The sequence below is a fragment of the Patella vulgata genome, chromosome 1 (genome assembly GCF_932274485.2).
Source record: "Patella vulgata chromosome 1, xgPatVulg1.2, whole genome shotgun sequence".
NCBI classification, from domain to species: domain Eukaryota; kingdom Metazoa; phylum Mollusca; class Gastropoda; family Patellidae; genus Patella; species Patella vulgata.
In genome coordinates this window covers 21,800,143-21,821,323 of record NC_065879.2, presented here as the reverse complement: position 1 = coordinate 21,821,323, position 21,181 = coordinate 21,800,143, and the positions used below count along the sequence as shown (strand labels likewise).

At 33.7% G+C, this 21,181-nt stretch overlaps 1 protein-coding gene across 6 annotated transcripts in view; it reads left to right on the top strand.

Moving 5' to 3' along the window:
* Positions 1-21,181, top strand: part of LOC126830809 (ecto-NOX disulfide-thiol exchanger 2) — a 45,224-nt gene that overhangs the window by 3,230 nt on the left and 20,813 nt on the right. For 2 of the 6 annotated variants that reach the window (XM_050561240.1, XM_050561222.2), the window contains exons 2-4: positions 17,571-17,702; positions 18,159-18,310; positions 18,978-19,089. In XM_050561240.1, the coding sequence (XP_050417197.1) occupies positions 17,571-17,702; positions 18,159-18,310; positions 18,978-19,089 (396 nt within the window). Of the gene's footprint in view, positions 1-5,649; positions 5,699-10,595; positions 10,655-11,057; positions 11,078-16,701; positions 16,744-17,570; positions 17,703-18,158; positions 18,311-18,977; positions 19,090-21,181 lie in introns of those variants that run through there. The other 4 variants (XM_050561230.1, XM_050561257.2, XM_050561264.2 and 1 more) reach the window with 4 other exon arrangements.

The following is a 21,181-nucleotide window of genomic DNA, read 5'->3' as shown; positions in this document are numbered from 1 at the left end:
CATTTTCATGATACAAGAATGACCGCGCATTCACTTTCAGTACAAATGAACCCATTTGACCTTTGACCCTGAATATCTCGAAAACGCCCCAACGGCGGACTGATTACCACTCGGCATCGTATTCTACGCAAAATTTTACTCTAGAAAAGTTGGGTCTGGTTTTGTGCCCTCCCCCCCGCACTGAACCTCCAGACTAAGATACATTGTTAACACGATAGAGGCAACAGTTTTAGCAAAATGTTTTCAAATTTAATATGAAGCATTGTGGTCATGAGAGGACAACCTGTATCAATTTTCAGCGGTCCACCTTTCGTTCCTGAGTTGTCCAAAAAAACTTGTTATCAATCGGATGCCATTTCTTACCTGTTTGAATTTTTAGTGTCAGGCTAAGTAGAAGTGTATGGTTTTTACAAAGGTGTTTTGTTTAAATTTGTTTCTTCGACCCATGTTTAACTTCAAGTAGTGTATAAACATGTACCCTGGTACAGAAGAAAAGAGAGAGAGAGATGGGGTACATCCACTCGACACAAACAACGATTCTGGATTTTCTCAAAGTCGTGATCTTAGATACTTAACCATTGGTTGGAAAACACATCTATAGGGAAAATGTATTTGACGTTTTAGTGACAAAGATATGTTTTAGTATATCTTGAGATACTTTGCCAGGTCCCCCAAGGATTAAGGACCCCCCACAAAGTTAGAATACAGAAATAAAAATTAACGTCACATACTCCATTCCAAAATACGTTTAAAATTGTACGGTTGTCATTAACCATCCCAGCCTCTAAAATGCGCATGTGAAAAGAATTAAATAAATCAAGTACTAAATCCACTATGACAACAGGACAGACAAAGTAATCTGGCATTGTTGAACACTGAAAGTTACTTGACTCAGAAATTGCACTTTTCGAATATCAGTGATTATTTTAGTGCAGCAAAGGCACTAATTTGATTGGAGCTTACTCTTGTAATTTTCAGGTACTGTAACGGTATCAGAATCTGAATCCCTGATAGAAATTACAATTTCATTTGTAAGAGATGCTTACATGTACAATCAAACTTGTCGTTCACCTTAGAGCATTTTCGCGGCCATAATGAAACAAATGGCGGACTGTTTTCTCACACGAACAATGGTGATAATATACATAATTTGAAATAATAATATCTGATTATGCATGCTTGTATATTTTACATGCCGTATGAAGGCTCAGTAATCAGAATTCAACTATCAAAATATTTAATTCTCTTCGAAAAGAATTGTCGTCTATTTTGATTATTTCCATTTTTTCTTTTAAGACGAAACAAAACATCAAAGAATCGTTCTTAGATAAGCTATTAGGAGTATAAAATTTCTTGAAATAGGCTTTATATAGATCATTGGCAATTATCAATCAACTAATCATTAATCCGAGACAATTGATTAGTATTACTCATTGACACAATCAGGATTATCAGCGAGTTGATTAGATTATAGTATTCCGCCACGTCATAGTGATTGACACTCAATGTAATGGTCCATCTAAGATATATGCATTTAGAATTTAAGATATTTTTCTGCCAATTCTCAAAAAGAATCACCAATACCCTGGGCAGGGGCCCCCATTTACTTAAATGTGCTAAGGCCCCCATGGGTCTTAATTCGGCACTGTAAGTGCAAAAAATTTGCGCTGACACTCCAGATTTGGAAGGGGAGGGTTGCTTTAATTTAAGATAACTGTGCTTTAAAGGAAATTATTGGATTAAGACAACACTGAATTACATATTTCACATGCCTTACATAAAATAATAAAATAGTTACAATAATTTTCATTTGCAGTTCAGATATTGGGTAGTCAATGAACTGTTTGATAAATATGAAATAAAAATGTGCATATACATGTACATGTAGTGAGTCACATAGACAAGGCCAGACTTTTTGCTAAAAAATTAACAGTATGCCAGTTTACAGGCGTTATGTCATTAGAAATGTTTGAAATAATACAATTTTTCTTCAAATTTGCACAGTATCGAACGGTTGTTGTTCTGGTTCAAATTATCCAATTTAAACCTTTACTTGAATTGCTCATTTATTTGAATAAATCGGCATCAATAAATATCTGGCACACTTTTATGGACACACAATCAATGTGGATTCTGATCAATTGACAGGTTCTTCTCTACATAAAGTACATGAGCCCGCAATTTGATTAAAATGATTTTTTTTTTTAAAATAAATGTTTTGTAAGCGTATTCCATATTTTTTCATTGCGTCATATTCTTACTTGTGTCCTGTAAACAGCCAATGAAAATGCAGTTCTGCTAATCACAACATCATTCACTTTATATATATGATCCATGTGTGTTTTTCATGTTGAGCTGGATGATGGATAATATTATGTTTTTCAATGAAAACTGTGACAAAAATATCATTACTACATGTAGATATATCACCCTTTATTTCCATTAATTAAAATATTGTGGTATTCTATTTTATAATAAAATTGAGAGTAATATACATGTACTATAAATGACCTGCAATCTGATTAAAACACAGATCCTATTTCGTTTGGGTTTTTTATAGTTCAAAATTTCATTTACTTCAAATTACTTGTCTTAACAACACTATGATCTGGAAGAGTTGTTATATAACAGGCGATTTTAGTTGATGTGAGGAATTAGCCAATGAAACGGTCTGTTACAACTAGTTCTTAGTGTGCTCTGCACAAAACTGTGGGTAAACCCCTAGAAACATCAACTCTGATTGATTAATCAATGTCTGACATCATAGGATCAAAAGCCACTCGTATGACTCCTGACATGACCTCTCAGTACAACTGGTCAGATCTTTATGTAGGGTAGGCCATCGAAAGTATAAAAAAACGAAATGAAATATACAGTTAAATCTGGGCGCCCTGTTTCACAAAATTTTAACTAAAGATAAAATCCAAATTTTAGTAAATACTTCAATTTTGATTGGCTAAGCACTAAAATCAATCTAATATTATCCAATCAAATTACTAAAATTTGGATTTTATCTTAGTTAAAATTTTGTGAAACAGGCCCCAGTATTTTAATCAGATTGAATGACTGCTAAATTAAAAATACAGTATAGCATTTATTTACATGTACTGTGGTACTTTAAAAGATTTTAATGTTACTAAACAAGTAATACATGAATATGTGTTTAGGATAACAAAGGGACATTGTGTTGCCCATGTAAAATGTATTGTACCTTGATTCTTAAAGGTAAAGGAAATAAGTAAAATTTAGCTTGCTACGTGTGGGTAGTGAATTATAAAAAGTGGGGGGAGGGGGCAAATTAATGCATATCCCTCACTGATCAACTCCCCTATGTACCTGTTACTCGGAAGACTAATTGACATTTGGGAATTGTTTATCTAACAAGCATGTTAGTACATCAGCAATTTTGCGACTTGTGAACTTCTTTTATCTGTACATGTACATGGGCACTTTGTTGTCAATAATCCAGAATTTGGAGATAACTTCTGAGGGATGTTTCTAATTAGTTTTGCTTTGAAGTTGTGAATCGCGTTTAATCTGATCAGCTGCCAAATGAAAAAAAAAACAAAATTACTCTGACCAGGGTTCACCCTTGTGGGTTAGTAACTTGACGTACAATTTCACTCCGACCAACACTTACCCAATAATTAGCTAGACAAATTCATCATGCTATTAATAGTATTAATAATCTAGCACCTTATATTGTACATGTACTATGACTAATGTACAATATAATGCATTTTTCTCAGTGACTATTCAACCGATTTACTCATTTAAATTTTAAAATTCATAACAAAATCTGCAATTTTGACAGGGCTGCCAGATAAAGCAACTGTGCAGGGCCTGTAGCATATAATATGATATGACTGAGCACCATAGGTGTGTTATTACTGTTCAGCTTAGGAACTCTTTTATTTTCATCTTTGTGCAGTGGCAATGATTTCAGTTACAAATACTGTTGGATTAATGTATCTGATTATGTACTGCATCATAAAGATATCATCCCAATTACACATCCAGTCATACATAATAGCCGAAGACAATATGTACCCTACTACATATCTAATAGTAATAGAGCAAGTGTATCATTCCTAACTCAGAATTGATATCTTGCAAACATTTAATACATGGACTGTAGGTAGCACAATTACTTTTGCTACACTAGGTTAATCTAGTGCTGACTATTGATGTGTAAGCTTATAAGATTTGTATTTTTATACGCCCACATGGAAATGTGGTCGTATATTGCCGTCGACCCCTTCCGTCCATCCATCGTCCACAATTTCTTGTGAACACTCTACAGACTACATTTATCATCTGATTGTTGTTTGCATTAGTGAGATGAAGAAGCCTATTTAATTTCAATAACTCCCGTTAATTTCTTCTGGAGTTATGGCCCATGTTTCACTTTGTTGCACCTTGTGAACGCTCTAACGACAAAAGTTATCAACCGATCTGTATGAAATCTATATGCATCATTTAAATTAGTAAAACAAAGAAACCTATTGAATTTCAGCAATTTCCATTAATTACATCTAGAGTTATGGCCCTTGTTTCACTTTGTTGAATCTTGTGAACGCTCTAATGACTTGTAACAGTTATCATCCGATCTGTTTGAAATTGATATGCATCATTTAAATTAGTGAAACGAAGAATCCTATTGAATTTCAGCAATTTCCGTTAATTACGCCCTGAGTTATGGCCATTCTTTCACTTTGTTGTACCTTGTAAATGCTCTAACGACAAAAGTTATTATCCGATCTGTATGAAATTTTTATGTAACATTTAAATTTATTATCCGATCTGTATGAAATTTATATGTATCATTTAAATTAGTAAAACGAACAAGCCTGTTGAGTTTCAGTTATCACCTAAATTAGTGAAATGAAGACGAACAAGCCTATTGAATGTCAGCAATTTCCGTCAATTACGTGTAGGGTTATGGCCCTTAATTTACTTTGTTGAACTTTGTGAACTTTCGAATGACAAAAGTTATCATCCGATCTGTATGAAATTTATATGCATTATTTGAATTAGTAAAACGAAAAAGCCTGTCGAATTTGAACAATTTCTGTAGATTGCTTCCAGAGTTACAGCCCTTGTTTTAGTTTTTAGAACCTTGTGAACCTTCGAACTACGAAAATTATAATGTCATCTGTATGAAATTGTCTATTAAATTCCCCTAATTACCAACAAAAGAATAAATATGTGACAACCCTTGTCGACTGCTCGGGCGATTTAGCTGCTGTGGGCGTATGTTTTGTTGCCTGGCAACCTATCTTATATGTAATTGTAATCAGTTAATTTCAAACATTTTTTGTTTGAAATAGCATCTTTGTATCAGTGTCAAGAAATTGTAAGCATGCTTATATGTATTACAACAACCTTGATAAACAAATAGTTTAACAAGACTCAGGAATGTAAGCAAGGTGTTTTTGGGTGGTAAAGTTGAGTTTCACAAATGGGTGAAAGATGTGTAAGATAGGCAACTTGACAAATCTGGCTTTGTTTCAATTATCAAAGTGTTTGTTATTTTCATTGTTATTTAAGGTAGTGCCAGCCAAATAGTTTCAAAATCTACCCATGGTTTATTTTTCATGACAATACTTGCAAAGTTAAGATGTTGAAATATGATGTACATGTAATGGGATTCAGAATCTCAACATGTACATGTATCATCAACAAACACCAACTTCAGGTAATTCCAAATGTTTGTGATGTTTGGTTGTATCAAGTGAAAATACTGTAAAATTTAAAGGACAATATTGGTGTCAGTCATTATCACATATGTGATAGAACTAATTAAACACCTTCCAAATTTAATTTCAACACAGAGATCAATGTTACGATAGCTGAGTAATACAGGTTTCCTGAATTGGAAGTGATGAACGCCAAAGGAAAACACGAGGCATCCCTCTATATAACTGACTGAAGTGACGAGTGATAATAGATACCTGGGCGAATTTCTGCTCACTATAATTCCTTCCAAGACCAAAAGTTGTTGTGTGAGACTGTGAGAGGATATCTGACAATTCATAAAAAGAATTGACTGCCACTAGATAAGAGAACACGAAAGAAAAACAGAAAAAGTCTGTGCATTACAATGTTTTTATAAGGTATAGAATGAATATAAACAAGGGAATGTACAGACTATTTCTATTTTTCTTGTGTTCTCTTATCTAATGACATTCAATTACTTTATTGAATTGTCAGGTATCCTCTTACAGTCCTGTATAACAACTTTTGGTCTTCGAAGGAATTATTAGTGAGCAGAAATTCGGCCGTGTATCTGTTATGACTCATCACATCAGTCAGTTATATAAAGGCATGACTCGTGTTTGCCTTTGGCGTTCGTCACTTCCGATTCAGGAAACCTGTATTACTCAGCTATCATAGCAATGATCTCTGTGTTAAAATTATATTTGGAATGTGTATGACCAGCTCTATCACATATATGATAATGACTGGCACCAATATTGTCCTTTAATAACAGTATTTGATGAAATAGTCGCCTGGCTCCAATAAGTGCCAACCTCCATTATTATACGCCTACATTTCAGTGTGGTCATATCACTCTGTCTGTCTTTCCATCAAGAATTGGCTTGTGAACGCAATACAGGTTACAGTTTTTGACAGATTCTTTTCAAATTTGCTGTGAATCATTGTGGTCATGAGAGGACAAACTCTATCAATTTTCAGGGTACCACCCACGACCTAACATTACAGAGTTATGCTCCCTTTTCCAAAAACCTAGTGAACACGACAGTGGCTATAGTTTTTATACGCCCACATTTTGATGTGGACGTATATTGTCGTCGCCCCTGTCCGTCCGTCTACAATTGTTTGTGAACAGTCTACAGGTCACAATTTGTATCCGATTTCAATGAAACTTGAAATATAGGTTTATCACCCTAAGATCTTGGTTCGTTTCGATATTGGCTTGTATTGGACTGTAACTTCATGGATTATGGCCCCTGATTGCACGAAAAATCACGTTTTTAGCTTCATGAACACTGTAGAGGTCACAATTTTTATCCGATTTAGTTTGAACTTGAAATGTATGATTATAACCCAATGATCTCAGTTCCTGTCGATATTCGCGCATATCGGAACGTAACTTCCGTTAAACCCTAAGGACGTCTGAGTTCGAATTTCGTGACAGACAAAATGGCCGCTGTTCGTTCTCAAATAGTGTAAAAATATGGTATATCAAGGTTGTGGACCCTATAGAGGTCACAATTTTTATCCGATTTTGTTGAAACTTAAAATGTAGGTTTATAACCCAAAGATCGTGGTTCCTTCGATATTCGTACATATCGGACCATAACTTCCTGAATTATGTCCCCTGATTGTACAAAAAATTGCTTTTTTAGCTTGTGGACCCTATAGAGGTCATAATTTTTATCTGATTTTAAAAAAATGTATTATTATATCACCGTTACACCCTAAGGACGGCTGAGTTCGAATTTCGTGAAAATCGGCCAAAAACTGACAGACAAAATGGCCGCCCCTCGTTCTCAAATAGTGTAAAAATATGGTATATCAAGGTTGTGGACCATATAGAGGTCACAATTTTTATCCGATTTTGTTGAAACTTGAAATGTAAGTTTATAACCCAAAGATCGTGGTTCCTTTCGATATTTGCGCATATCGGACAGTAACTTCCTGAATTATGGCCCCTGATTGTACGAAAAATCGCGTTTTTAGCTTGTGGACCTTATAGAGGTCATAATTTTTATCCAATTTAAAAAAACCTATTATTGTACCACCGTTACAGCCTAAGGACGGCTGAGTTCGAATTTCGTGAAAATTCGCCCATAACTGAGAGACAAAATGGCCGCCCTTCGTTCTCAAATAGCGTAAAAATATGGTATATCAAGGTTGTGGACCCTATATCGGTCACAATTTTAATCCTATTTTGATGAATCTTGAAATGCAAGTTTATAACCCGAAAATCTTGGTTCCTTTTGATATTCACGCATATCGGAACGTAACTTCATGAGTTATAGCCCCTGATTGTACGAAAAATCGTTTTTAGCTTGTGGACCTTATAGAGGTCATAATTTTTATCCGATTTAAAAAAACGTATTATTGTATCACCGTTACAGCCTAAGGACGGCTGAGTTCGAATTTCGTGAAAATTCGCCCATAACTGAGAGACAAAATGGCCGCCCTTCGTTCTCAAATAGCGTAAAAATATGGTATATAGAGGTCACAATTTTTATCCGATTTTGTTGAAACTTGAAATGTAAGTTTATAACCCAAAGATCGTGGTTCCTTTCGATATTCGCGCATATCGGACAGTAACTTCCTGAATTATGGCCCCTGATTGTACGAAAAATCGTGTTTTTAGCTTGTGGACCTTATAGAGGTCATAATTTTTATCTGATTTAAAAAAACGTATTATTGTACCACCGTTACAGCCTAAGGACGGCTGAGTTCGAATTTCGTGAAAATTCGCCCATAACTGAGAGACAAAATGGCCGCCCTTCGTTCTCAAATAGCGTAAAAATATGGTATATCAAGGTTGTGGACCCTATAGAGGTCACAATTTTAATCCTATTTTGATGAATCTTGAAATGCAAGTTTATAACCCAAAGATCTCGGTTCCTTTCAATATTCCTGCATAACGGACAGTAACTTCCTGAATTATGGCCCCTGATTGTACGAAAAATCACTTTCTTTTTAGCTTGTTCCCTATCCATCTCTCCAAAATGTGGGCATATCCTGCCTGATAGCCGCTGGTTTTCAATTTAGGTTGAAAGCATCAATATTCCGTTCCAGAGTTAACCATCGTTGCAGAAAACACTGTGAACACAAAAGAAGCTATAGTTTTTAACAGATTCTTTTCAAATTTGTTGTGAAGTATTTTGCCATTAGAGGACAAACGCTATCGATATTGATAAGCATTTCAGATTTATCCCCTCCTTTGCTGAAATATCAAATTTGGTCAACTTCCAGTCCTGACATGGCTTCTATGGGGGCGTATTTCCTTGCTTTGCGTGGCTATCTTTTCTTAGAGATATAGATAATATTAATAAGAATGTACCAGATGATGATGCTATAAACAACAGTAGTTTGGTAACACTTGCATGAGCCATTTAAAAAGGAAAACAAAATACATAATCAAGTTTAAATGTTTTATTGAAGTATGTATATTTTGTAAAAATGCCAGATAGAATTTTGCCAAAGCAGGATGTGCAGTTTTTTGTCTAAACAAGTTACATAAAGTTCCATCATGCAGACATGGTCCCTTGAAGGTCAGGAAAGGGCTTGAAAAATCTCCAAAATGTGTTTTTAAACTGAAGGATTCCCCTTGTCATAGCTCCTCCCTCCTTATTTAAGCAGAGTTTAAGACAGCAAAGTTGTAAATGTAAGCACTTTGTTTTAAATGCCAATTTAAATACATACTACAAGATGCAGGAGACAAGTAGAGCTTTATATACATGTAGTGTATATCTTTATAAAGAACATCCTCTCTGATCACTTGTCTTGTGGACAGTTCCAGTACTATGTGTATTGACAGTGGTGGGTAAACAGCTTTCAGCCTCTACCCCAAAAGCTTTAATGTGTGAATTCAAGACATATTTCGTTTTCCTGATTTGAAATAAAAAATCCTTAGGGTTTGTCCTGAAGCTCTTAATCCATTTTGAAACAAACCAGCCAGAATTAGGTCACTAGAGTAGAGAGCAGCCCCTGAAAATAGTCCCAGCAAGCTGTCATTCCTTTTAATATTTTTGTCTTGATAATTATTTGTGCAGCAAATCATCATGGTAGTTCCTTAAAAATGCAAAATAGGATACACATACTCAATATGTTCTATATACATGTATATACATGTATATTTAATTCATTTAATTTCTTCATCTAAAAAATACCCCTTAGTGTGTTTATGTATTCGTTAGACAATGAAAGCTAAATATCCCTCATAAGAATACATTGATAGCTGTAACCATTCATCAAAATTTGTCTCCCAAATTACAATCCAGAAAATTGTAACTAAATAGCAGGTGATTGCTGATGGAAATTTCAACTGTATCAATTCTCTACTTAGCTTATGGTTGTGACTGCTCAAAGTGGCAGGTTATGCTTACTGAGCTCTTTTTGTAATGCCTCATACTCATACCACTTTTTGTATATTTAAGAAGTTCACATATCTGTGAATTAAAATTTTACTGGGCATTTTTAATAGTTATCTAATTTAATACAACTGTTTTATTTTAAACAATTTTAAAGTTATTCTTAATCGTTTGGTTATTTCAGATGTCAAAACTGTTTTTTAATTAAAGATATTTGTACTACTCTGGGAAAAAAATGTATTCTTTTGTACAAATTTCTTATCTTTTAGTAATGCACAGTGTATAAGCTTATTTAAAGTGAGCAAGAAAAAAATAGATGTTTATGTTTTTGTAGCTTAGAGGTGAATATACCTTGTATGGAGTATTACACAAGAATGTAGTTTGTTTGATTTCATCATTGATTAGTAATATGAGTTAGCTAGGTTTTTCTAAGTTGGTAAATTTGTCTTGTCCCTGTAACGTCAATAGCTCTTCCTGCTAGCATGTTTGGCTACACGTACCTAGCTGGATGCAAATAAAACAGGTCACATAAAGTGAGGTGATATTCTGATAGAGAAACAGATATGGCAGATAGGGTATGTAGTACATCTCATTTGCCTTTTTTTTTTCTTTCGGTGAAAAGTTTACAGTTAACACTCTCCACGATATTGTTTGAATGATATGCTATATGTAAGTGTGATAATGCATGATAGTTATTCTGAAGAAGGAGAAACTATTTATCTAAAAATCGTTGAAAGTGTAAAGCATCAGTTAATAATTCAGCACCGACTGTCTCTGTATTTAACATAATATAAGAATGTATAGTATGATATCATTCTGCTGGCGTTATGTTCTGTGCTTGATTGTATGATCACCTGCCGAGGATCCAGCATTCTTCCATCGAGAACTGTAATTATATAAGTAAACTTCATGAATTTTATGAGAAGAAATACACTGTTCCTCAACTGTATGACCAACACCGACTGAAACATAGATAGATTAGTTTTTTTTACCTGAAAGTATGTAAAAAGCTTTTCTTTTTTAAAAAACAAATTCAATTCTCTGCCCTTGATAACCTGAGGGTCCACCGATTATGTATAAAGCATGGAAGAATATGGTTCTCCAATCTGAGAATTATTTTAAAACAACAGAAGTAAAATGCACAAATACTAGAACTGGTCAGCTTCTAGTTAAAGTTTTTGTAATTAAAACATCTATTTTTTGTCGCTGCTTTCTGAATACATTTAGGAAGTTCAGAACGAACTGCCAGTTAAATAGTTTGGTCAAAATAAATTGTTGCAATGGATTGGTTTGCTGTGTTATTTCGATTAGTAAGAGGGCAAGTTGATGTACCTTATTTAGCTCCTCTGTGAAAGTGGGCTATTTTAGTTTCTTTTGTGACTTGAACTGTGGATTCTTTAACACAAAATATGTTAAATCTCAACATTGGATCTGTCTGCGGATGTATATTTGTAGGTTAAGACAACATTTCCTAAAAAGAAAAAAATCAACAGATCTGCAGTGGATTAGTCGATCTGCTGAACGTCAACAGAGGATGAGATGATTTCCCTATGTGTATTAATAAGTGTAAACTTGACATAAAATAAAACTACATGTATAGGCAAATCAATCAAAGTGTGTGTCATTGCTTTGATTTTTTGTCCCTTGTACGCGACAAGGAGTAGGGTCACCTGTCCAACCTCGTGGGTTTTCTTCGGGTCCTCTGGTTTCCTCCCACTGCTACAGAGTACAGACCCCTATGCACAGGCGAATTAATTAGACAAAATTGAACCATGTGTTAGTCCTGAAGTGACCTAGTTTGTACCAAGTGGACATTAAACCCCATTTCTCTATCTCCCTCTAAAGAGGGTCAGCAGTCTATTGGGACATGTACATGTAGAAAGTGGCTCCATACTCTGATTTGAAAAAGGAAATGCAAGGAATAGAGACAGTTTGATGCGTAGTCTACATATTTCTTTTGTCAGTTTGAGACTATTATAGGATTTTTTAGAGACAGAGCCTTTTCTTCAAGACCTCTATTCGCTCCTTACAATACATGTTGATCTCATTTTTTTGTTTTCTTTGTTGTTAACCCCACTAGCCTCACTTTTTGGGTAACTGTCCACACACAAAACATATCAAAAGATAGTTTAACAGAAAATCACCAACTTAATAAATAAACATCCGTCACTTGTGTTCCCCAAACATATCAATATGATTAAGACTGGAATAGCTTACCAATTATCATACTCTATTTAGAATATCAATTTAAAACAATTTTCAAATTTATGAGTTAATAATTGAATCCTTTTCAACAAACTTTACTGGTGTAGCCTACAATTTTTGCCATGGTCCATTACAGGCTATTATCCAGTGGACATACATGTAGCAAGCGAAGGCCTAGCTAACTAAGGCCAGCACGAATGTCACATATTTGAATGTATGAAAATATGTCGTTTCCAGGTTTCAGCTATTCCCAATTGATCTGTAAACATACTGTTATCACTCACAGATTATTGTACATGTTATACCGGTATGAAAAGGATCGATTGTGTTGTTACAAACATTGATGTCTTGATAAATGTTCTAATGATTGCCAGCATAAAGATTTAAGAAAGTTGTTAAAACATAGGTTTGCATTCTGGTATTAATATAATGGATTATGAATAATTATTGATACTTTGTATGTAGGTTAAAAAAAACCCATTGAGAATGGATTATTTGAGAAATTGCTCAAACTCCTAGGCTCTTGATATACTCTTGTATATTAAATACATACATGTACACTAGGCTATACAACGGCTATTTTAGGACAGCTGTCTAGTCATTTGGATTGGATTAAAAAAAACGAGGTCCTGTGTATACATTGGCGTGCATGTAAAAGATCCCTTGGCAGTTGGAATTTGATATAATAAGAGTAGGTCATAGTGCCACTGCCCGGGCAAAATTTCCCTTTTGTGGTGTTGTAGCACACTGTATGGCGTATGCCCATCTTCATTAGCCCAGTCGGAATAGAACAATAGGACGTTCAACCCCATTTACAATGGCTGTTTTATACACGCATACTACAGATGCTATCTCTGTGGGAAATGGACTTGGAAAATCATGAGGGTAATTCTTATTGCGCGGCAGCATTCAACTACAGCAAATACAGGAAATTGGCTCTGTAGAAATCATGGTTTATCCATACATTGGAATTCAATGCAGAATAGACGGACAAAATTCTGCACCTTAGCATTTTCGGCGTGGTTCCCCTTTGTCAGTGATGCAGGATGGAGGGCCTGACAAGGACAGCTGTCTAGTCGTTCGGATGGGATGAAAAACCGAGGTCCCATGTACACATTGGCGTGCACGTACATGTAAAAGATCCCTTGACAGTTAGAATTCGATATAAAGAGTAGGCCGTAGTGCCGCTGTCCAGACAAAATTTCCCTCATAGCACACTGTATGGCGTATGCCCGTCTTCATTAGCCCAGTTCGGAGCAGAACAGTAGGACGTTAAACCCCATTTCATTTCATTTCATAGGAAAAAGAATAAGCATAATATGTTAGTGTAAACATTACCAAAGTATTGTGTTGATAAGACATTAAACTCTATTACTATAGATATATCTTTTACTACAAAGACTGTGTTATATGATTGCCAGGCTTGTAAATCCTGGGGGTAATTCTTTTTGCATGTCAGGATTGCTGCAATGTTCACCCATGTATTTACCTAAGAATGCAATATACGGCTCCATTTACACATAGTTTTAATAAGATTTGAACTTATGTTTAAAATGGACTGTAAATTTGAAAATAAAGAGGGGTGATATTGTCTGGCAAAGAATTATAGTAATGGAATGTTGTTAATAAATGTATTTCTTTTGGCTGTAGTTTACACCCCATTCTTTATAGTAAACAATAGATGAACAATATGAATTGCTTCCAGATTCTTTACAGATAAACATGTTACCAATACTGTACTAAACCTATTGTTTATTCATTTTGTTTATAATTGACATGCCCCTGAAACTAAACAATGCCTTTATTTATTCACTTCCACTGCCTATTTTTAACCTGTATGCTGAGTAAAAGGGAACCATTTTGTTTTTGGTCCAAATACTAATGTTTTTGGTCCTAATATAACTAATACAGTAAACTAAGTCATTAATGCGCCAAGAAATTAATGCAACTCACTTTATTAAAAGACCGGTTTTGGTCATTTTATTTTTAGCAGTTAGTGGATCTGTATCATATAATTACATCATTGTTACATGTATTATTATCAAGAACAATAGTTGTCTGTAAAATCGTATTTATCACTAAGTGGTAATTGTTTGTTTTATATTAAAGGGTGTTATGTTTGTCCACACTGTTGATTAATGGGGGAAAACTTGTTGTGTATTCGTTAGATGGCACAGTTGTAGATCATGACCAAAATTAGTCCTTCGGTCAACCTTTTACTTGTTGTTTTTCTTTTGAAGAATTCTGGGTTGTTTTTGGAAGCCAATTAACAGTGTTATGGGTTTTAAACTGAATTACCATAGGCGTTTTTACGAGATACCGATTATGGCTAATCGATTTGCAAATCCCATTTAATCACGTTTACAGCAAAAATTAGCCCAATTTGCTCGCCTGCCGGATTGACAATTCGATTTCAATTATGGCGCCCTTGACAAGCGACATCGACATGCATGACATGTTAGTTCGTTTTCTTTTAAATTTCACGTTAGAATATACATATTAATATTATGGACATTCCTAATAAGAATACAGGGTATTTGGGAACAGTCAACTGGTACAACTTCTCAGGTTTTTTTTGGTGTCTTCAAGAACAAAATAGGGAAAAATGAATTTAACATATTTCCTCAATTCTTCAATCTTCAGCCATCTTGAAAGGTAACTCGTCGCGTTTACGAGAACCGATTCGAATACCAACTCGAAACCTATGTCATGTACAAAACAAGATAGGTAATCAAAACCGATTTGTTTTCTCATAAACACGCCTCTTAACTTGGATTTACTGATGATGATGAAATTTTTCAGATTCTTCAAATCGTTTACATCTAATCAATAGGGACCGTTTTATTTTAAGCGTTTAAAATTTGTTCACTATCGATCAATGCTTGCTTTTTTTAAAACTATGTTACAAGATATGTATATATAATATGACAATAAATTTGACTTGTGGGTATAGTTCATGTGGCAGGATAGGCTTACCCTTTCAAGGAACACTAGGTACAGTACCTCTTTCCATTATGAGAGTTAACATTCTGTCGTTATTCAATTTTGCAGAATTTATTTGGAGTTTTGTATTTTATTTTGACCACTAGTTGATATTTATTGATTTCTATTTTAATTCTACTGACAATATATAGTGGCATGTAAAGTTTGGCAGAACTGTGATTGTCGAGTGCTCTCTGAACGATTTTTAGAATTCAAACATAAAAAGAAGAATATCTGATAAAAAAAAATCACCTGATGTTGAGTGTGTATATAAGATACATGCCAAGGCCAAAAAAACGAAGATTTTAGTCGCTTAGATCAATGTTGTTTGGTTTTCAAAGACTGTCTTTGACACAAAATCAAAACTTGCTCTGTATGCGATTACTGGCGACTGGAAACAAATTTCGAAGAGACATTGTATGTCTTTTTTTTAATCCCATCATTTGCACTAGAAGATGAAATATGACAACTCAAGCCCAGAGACAATACATTTTTCAAGTCGCATGTCAACCTTAGTATCGTCAGCAACGTCAAAGTTTATTAAAGAACAAACTGATTTCAAATGTTAGTTGAATATCTAAGCTGTCTTGTCGACATATGGGATACATAGAAATGAATTTAAAATTGATCAGATAAGATTTGGCTCTTCCAGTATTTTTCTATTGCTAACACTGTAACAGGAATATGCTGGAAATTGTCTGTTTGGAGGGACCCAAAAATGGAAAGTGCATTTTGGAAAAGAAAAAAAGAAAGGGCCACGGCCGTAACTAGGGGGAGGGGGCGCAGGCAGGGCGAAGCCCCCCGCCCCATGAAAAATTTTTCGACCATAAAAAGATAGATATACATTGTCTGTCAATTTTAGAGTACCACTGAGAAAACTTCCCGCCATTCCCCCTAGTTGCTCTGAGCTACTTACGGCCCTGAAATGGCCCCATCTAATTGTCTTTTAATTCAAACTGATTGATTTATTGAATGCTAAGTTTGTCAGGACGAACTAAACTTGTTATATCCGAGGTGAACATTTAACAATCGTCATTCTGGTTGACACACTGTCTCAATATCCATATTTCAGTTTGTTGTTATTTCTATCTTACTGTCAATATTCCAAAATCACACTGGTCACTAAATGGTGAAATGAGTCTAGATCAGCCGCTAAGCTGTTAAATAAACAAGCTGTAGAAATCGTCTTGTCTATAAAGGCTAATGATTTCTTCTTGAAACTTGAGGTAAACTTTATTTATCCATGTTAAATATGGCTTCTTTAAAAATTTGTAAATGTTCCCAGCTTGTAAGTGGTATTCAGATATTTTTTTTAAAAGGGACGAAAGTCACAGAACATAAGAATGTATCTAATTCTTGAAATTGCTTTGTTTTCCCTCAAATTTTTCTGAAAATTACTTAAGTTCACAATCCATAGACATTTATTCAGTTGTATTTCTTTTTGCAATCTAGATGGACTTCTTTGTCTTTCATGCAGGTATGTACATTGTACGTAGTAAACTTATGTGCATTCACTGGATAATCAGACATTTGTTGGAAAGTCATGTACATGTACATCTATCTCTATGTATGTAGATGTGGACACTAAATTATGATTGAAAGACATTTCAAACTTTATTAATTTCAAATTAATTTCTAGCCAATTGGGCTTAGATGTTGTCTCTTCTGTTCATTACTAGTCTGTTTATCTGTTGAGCTAGACCCCGTTTGAACAAAATACCTATTCAAGTTTTTTTTACATCTATATTAAAATGCAGATGTAGATTGTTTTAATTCCTGTCTGTTGGTCCATCCATCTACTCTTCTTTATCATCTGATTGACATGCAATTATACACAGACATTTCCCATAATTACATGCAGGGTTATGTCCCTTGATCACTTTGAAAAATCAGATGATGGATGCTCTAGCTGCTAAAGCTATCATACAATTGATACACAATGTTTATATCCATGAGACAAAGACAGATTTTGACTGTCAACAAATTTGATAATTAAAGACTTCCCAATACTTATGGTAAGTCATAACATTTCGGTCAGATTATTCAGAAGGCAATCTGCAGGAATAATTCAATTAAATCCTACGACTTTTCTTCCAGAGAATCAGAGTATTATTGAATTTTTTAGAAATTATGAAAAATTTGGCAATCAGTTTTCAAGAAAAATCTTCAAGGATGCAGAGGTAAAGACGGCTGCAGTAAAGATTCTTAGATTATTGTCAATTTTGAGACCTGAAAATAATGTAATGCCATACATGTATGTTTGTTTTAAACGAGTATACATTATTTGTAAAATACTATTTTCAGGTATGAACAGTTCCCTGCGTAACATTGGCATACAGCAACAGTTGAATCCAGCCATGAATAATATGCCATTAATGTTTAATAATAACAAAGGTAAACCACTAATCTCCATGAATACACCAGATGACAGAAAAGGTATGTTTTCAAGTTTTTGTTTTCTTAGGTGGGAGGAGACGGGGGTACATGTGCACATTCTACAGAGAGTGTTTGCTGTCATACATTTGTAAGAGAGAAAATTAAATATTTTAAGGCTAGATTTTTTATTTGAATTGACAAAGGAAATTCGAGGTTGTAATAATTTATTACAGAATTATTACCAGTACATTGACTCCAAAATTGCATGCACTTTGTAGTTGATCAAAACAGAGAAGCTTTTAAAATCAAAATTTAATATGATGTTAAAACATCAGAGTTATTGCTGGTGTTTTTATGATACTATGAATGTAGGCCATATAATCTGGACTTAGCCAATATTAGGAGAAGATTTTCTAAATTAGTATTAATTTTTTTTTATGTTTCATGCAATATCTAAACTAAGGGGCCTACAACATAATTAACTCCCATATTTTTAAATTTTTTTTTTTTTTTTAGAGGAGACACCTAGCAGTACTACTAATCAAGAAAATCCTATGTTAGGTGGTGGGATGATGCCAATGGGATTCCCTGGTTTAGGATTTCCTACACCTATGATGGGTCCTGATCCAAACATGATGATGATGGGACCGATGATGGGAGTTAATCAGGTAATAACTTTCATTGTTAATAGCAACTCTTTCATTGACAGGTCAAAAAATTCACATTCTCACACACCCCAAATAGTTTCAAATGATTTATAGGCACATAAAAACAAAACAAAAAAATATTTCCCTTATTTAGAAATAAAAAAAGGGATGAAAGTGTTTTGTAGTTGAGACCATTAAAATAACCCCCCCAAAAATGTATTTTCAACAATATCTACTTGTACTGATAGTCAATAAAAAAACTAACAAAGGAATTTTTAGGTTTATGTTCACATTTCAAATATTTAGATATAAATTATAATATTGTTTTTTTAGTATGTACATCTGAATAAGATAATATTTAGGCCTATATTCAGATTAAAATACAATGTTGTTTTATTAGTAGAAATCAATAAACACTAGACAACTTTTTATTAATTATTTCTCTACATCTGTCTTTTTGTTATGAGAAAAACCAATCTTTTGTTTGCCTTTGAAAAGCACTGCCAAACCAACTCCCCCTGCACAAGTAAATAAAGGAGGGTAAAAAAAACACAGTTAGCATACAAGTTGGTTGTAGATAGGCCGACATTTTATATCATTACAGGAAATAATTTATTGAAAGAAACCTTCTTTCAAATATAAATAAACAGTACATATTAGTACAATGTTATTTTTGTCTTTATTATAGTTTGGAGGATTTATGGGACCTGTTGGACCAGGAATGGATCCCAACATGCAGAGTCATATTCCACGAGAGATAATCACATTAAAAAGTTGTAGTTTATATCCACCACCACCAGGTAGTAATACAATAATGGCTACTCTTGAAAATCCAGCCCCCTCTCTCAGTTACCCAGACACTCAAAGTTAATTTTAAATTTGAATTCTTGCTGATAAGCTGAGCTATCTGAAGTCTGTGATGGCTGTATTTGCTATTGGATATATGAGTATCATTTGACTCCAAAGGGAGAAATGTTAAATCTATCGGGGTGAATTTTAGTCAGTGGAGAAACTCCAAACCGGAAGGGAATAGTGTACATTTTAAATGAAATACCCACAAAACCATAAGGCGGTGTTGAATTGTGTCACTACCCTCGGTACACTCCAATATGGTTGTGAGGCAAACACAACACAAAGTGTACAAACCAACACAAACCACCATTTTCATTCTTACTCTACCCCGAAATGAGGTTAATTCATATTCCCAGGTATTCCATGCCAAATTTATCATTTGAAAGAATGAGATAATGAGGTAAAATTCAAAAGTTGTCTATAATACTTTCAAAAACTTAAATTCCATCACCAAATAACAGTTGGTTTGACCAATATTCCCTACTATATTAATTAAGAAAAGAATTAAATTAACTTTTTGATTCAACAACAAATTGGCACACAATATTCAACATTAACGTTTTTTCTTGGTGCATTATATCAGCAACTATTTTACAGATTTCAATAAAATTCTCAATACATGTATATAGGAAGTTATTCCAAGTTTCAAATTGTTAACTGTAGAATAAAACTGATTTGAGAAATCGACAACCAAGTTTAAAGTGATAATTGTATATTTTCTAAGAAAGTCAAAACATAATTATTTCTAATATATTCATTTATTTTTGAACTGTTAGAGCAAGAATGGCCAACTCTCTATTAAAATCTCCCATAATGTATCTTTAAACAGATAAGGATAATGATGCCTGATTGAGTGAGACTTTTCGAAATACACACGTGATGATAACACCATAAAAGTAACGTTTGAATTAAAAAGAAAGTGATATATGTGCCAATTTCTCATCTGACACAAGTGAATTATAGGATTTAGGATTAATCTTTAACATGGTAGGACTGTGTGTATAGATGCAATGTATTTTAAGGCTTTATTTTAACATATTTTAAACATATGACTTAAAAGAAAAATGCAATTATAGCTTTATGTATTTCAGTAGAACAACTTAAGCAGATCTGTTCAATTCATTTATTTTATTTTAATAAAATGACTTTTCATAAATATATATATATGTATATTCTATATTCTTATCTACAATGTATTATAAAATATACAATATTTGGCTTATTTTATTTGACTGACATAAATTTTATTCAAAACAACAGAACTTATTAATAGTATTACTATTATTTTGTGTATTATGGGTGTCTGTCGAACTTATCTATGATCTAAACTTTTAAAGCAATTTTATTTGAAAATCTTCAAAAATATTGACAAACAATGACGTAGTGATCAATAATATTAGTGATAAACCGAGGAGTATGGATATCTGTAGCATCAGCTGAGTGCACATGCCTATTGACCTGACCAGTCTTCTGATTGGAGACTTCAACCATTGACCTTAGCGAGTGACTAATTAAAGATACATTAGTTAAGAGTTTAATAAAGAGTTGGTCATTCTTGCTATATTAATTCAAAAATAGATAATAGAAAAAGAAAATATTAAAAATTACATTCAAATTACTTCATTCTGAGCCAAATTATCACTGTTTGTAGTTTTGACAAGATGTGTACATAGTGGTAACCAGGGTTCTGGTATATTCGAGACTTAGCCTCGCTTTTCCATTTTTAAATTAAATTTTTAAATGGCGAATCGTTCTAATCTACTTAAAATCTGGAGTATCTGATGCCGTCGAGAGTTGATTATGGTTTGGATAAATTAATTAATGTCTAATAAATAGTTTATATAACATTTCCGACCTAAAGAAAGACCTGCAATAGACAGATTTAGCTCTTGCATAATGTATGTTTAAATAACGCATTCGTAAAATAACTTCATTAGGTATGCAAAAACATGGCAGCTGCTCAACAAGTGAAAGCCAATAATTTCGTGTGTGAAATACCTTTTGCTTTTAGATTTATATTAATAGTTTTAGTGGAAATGG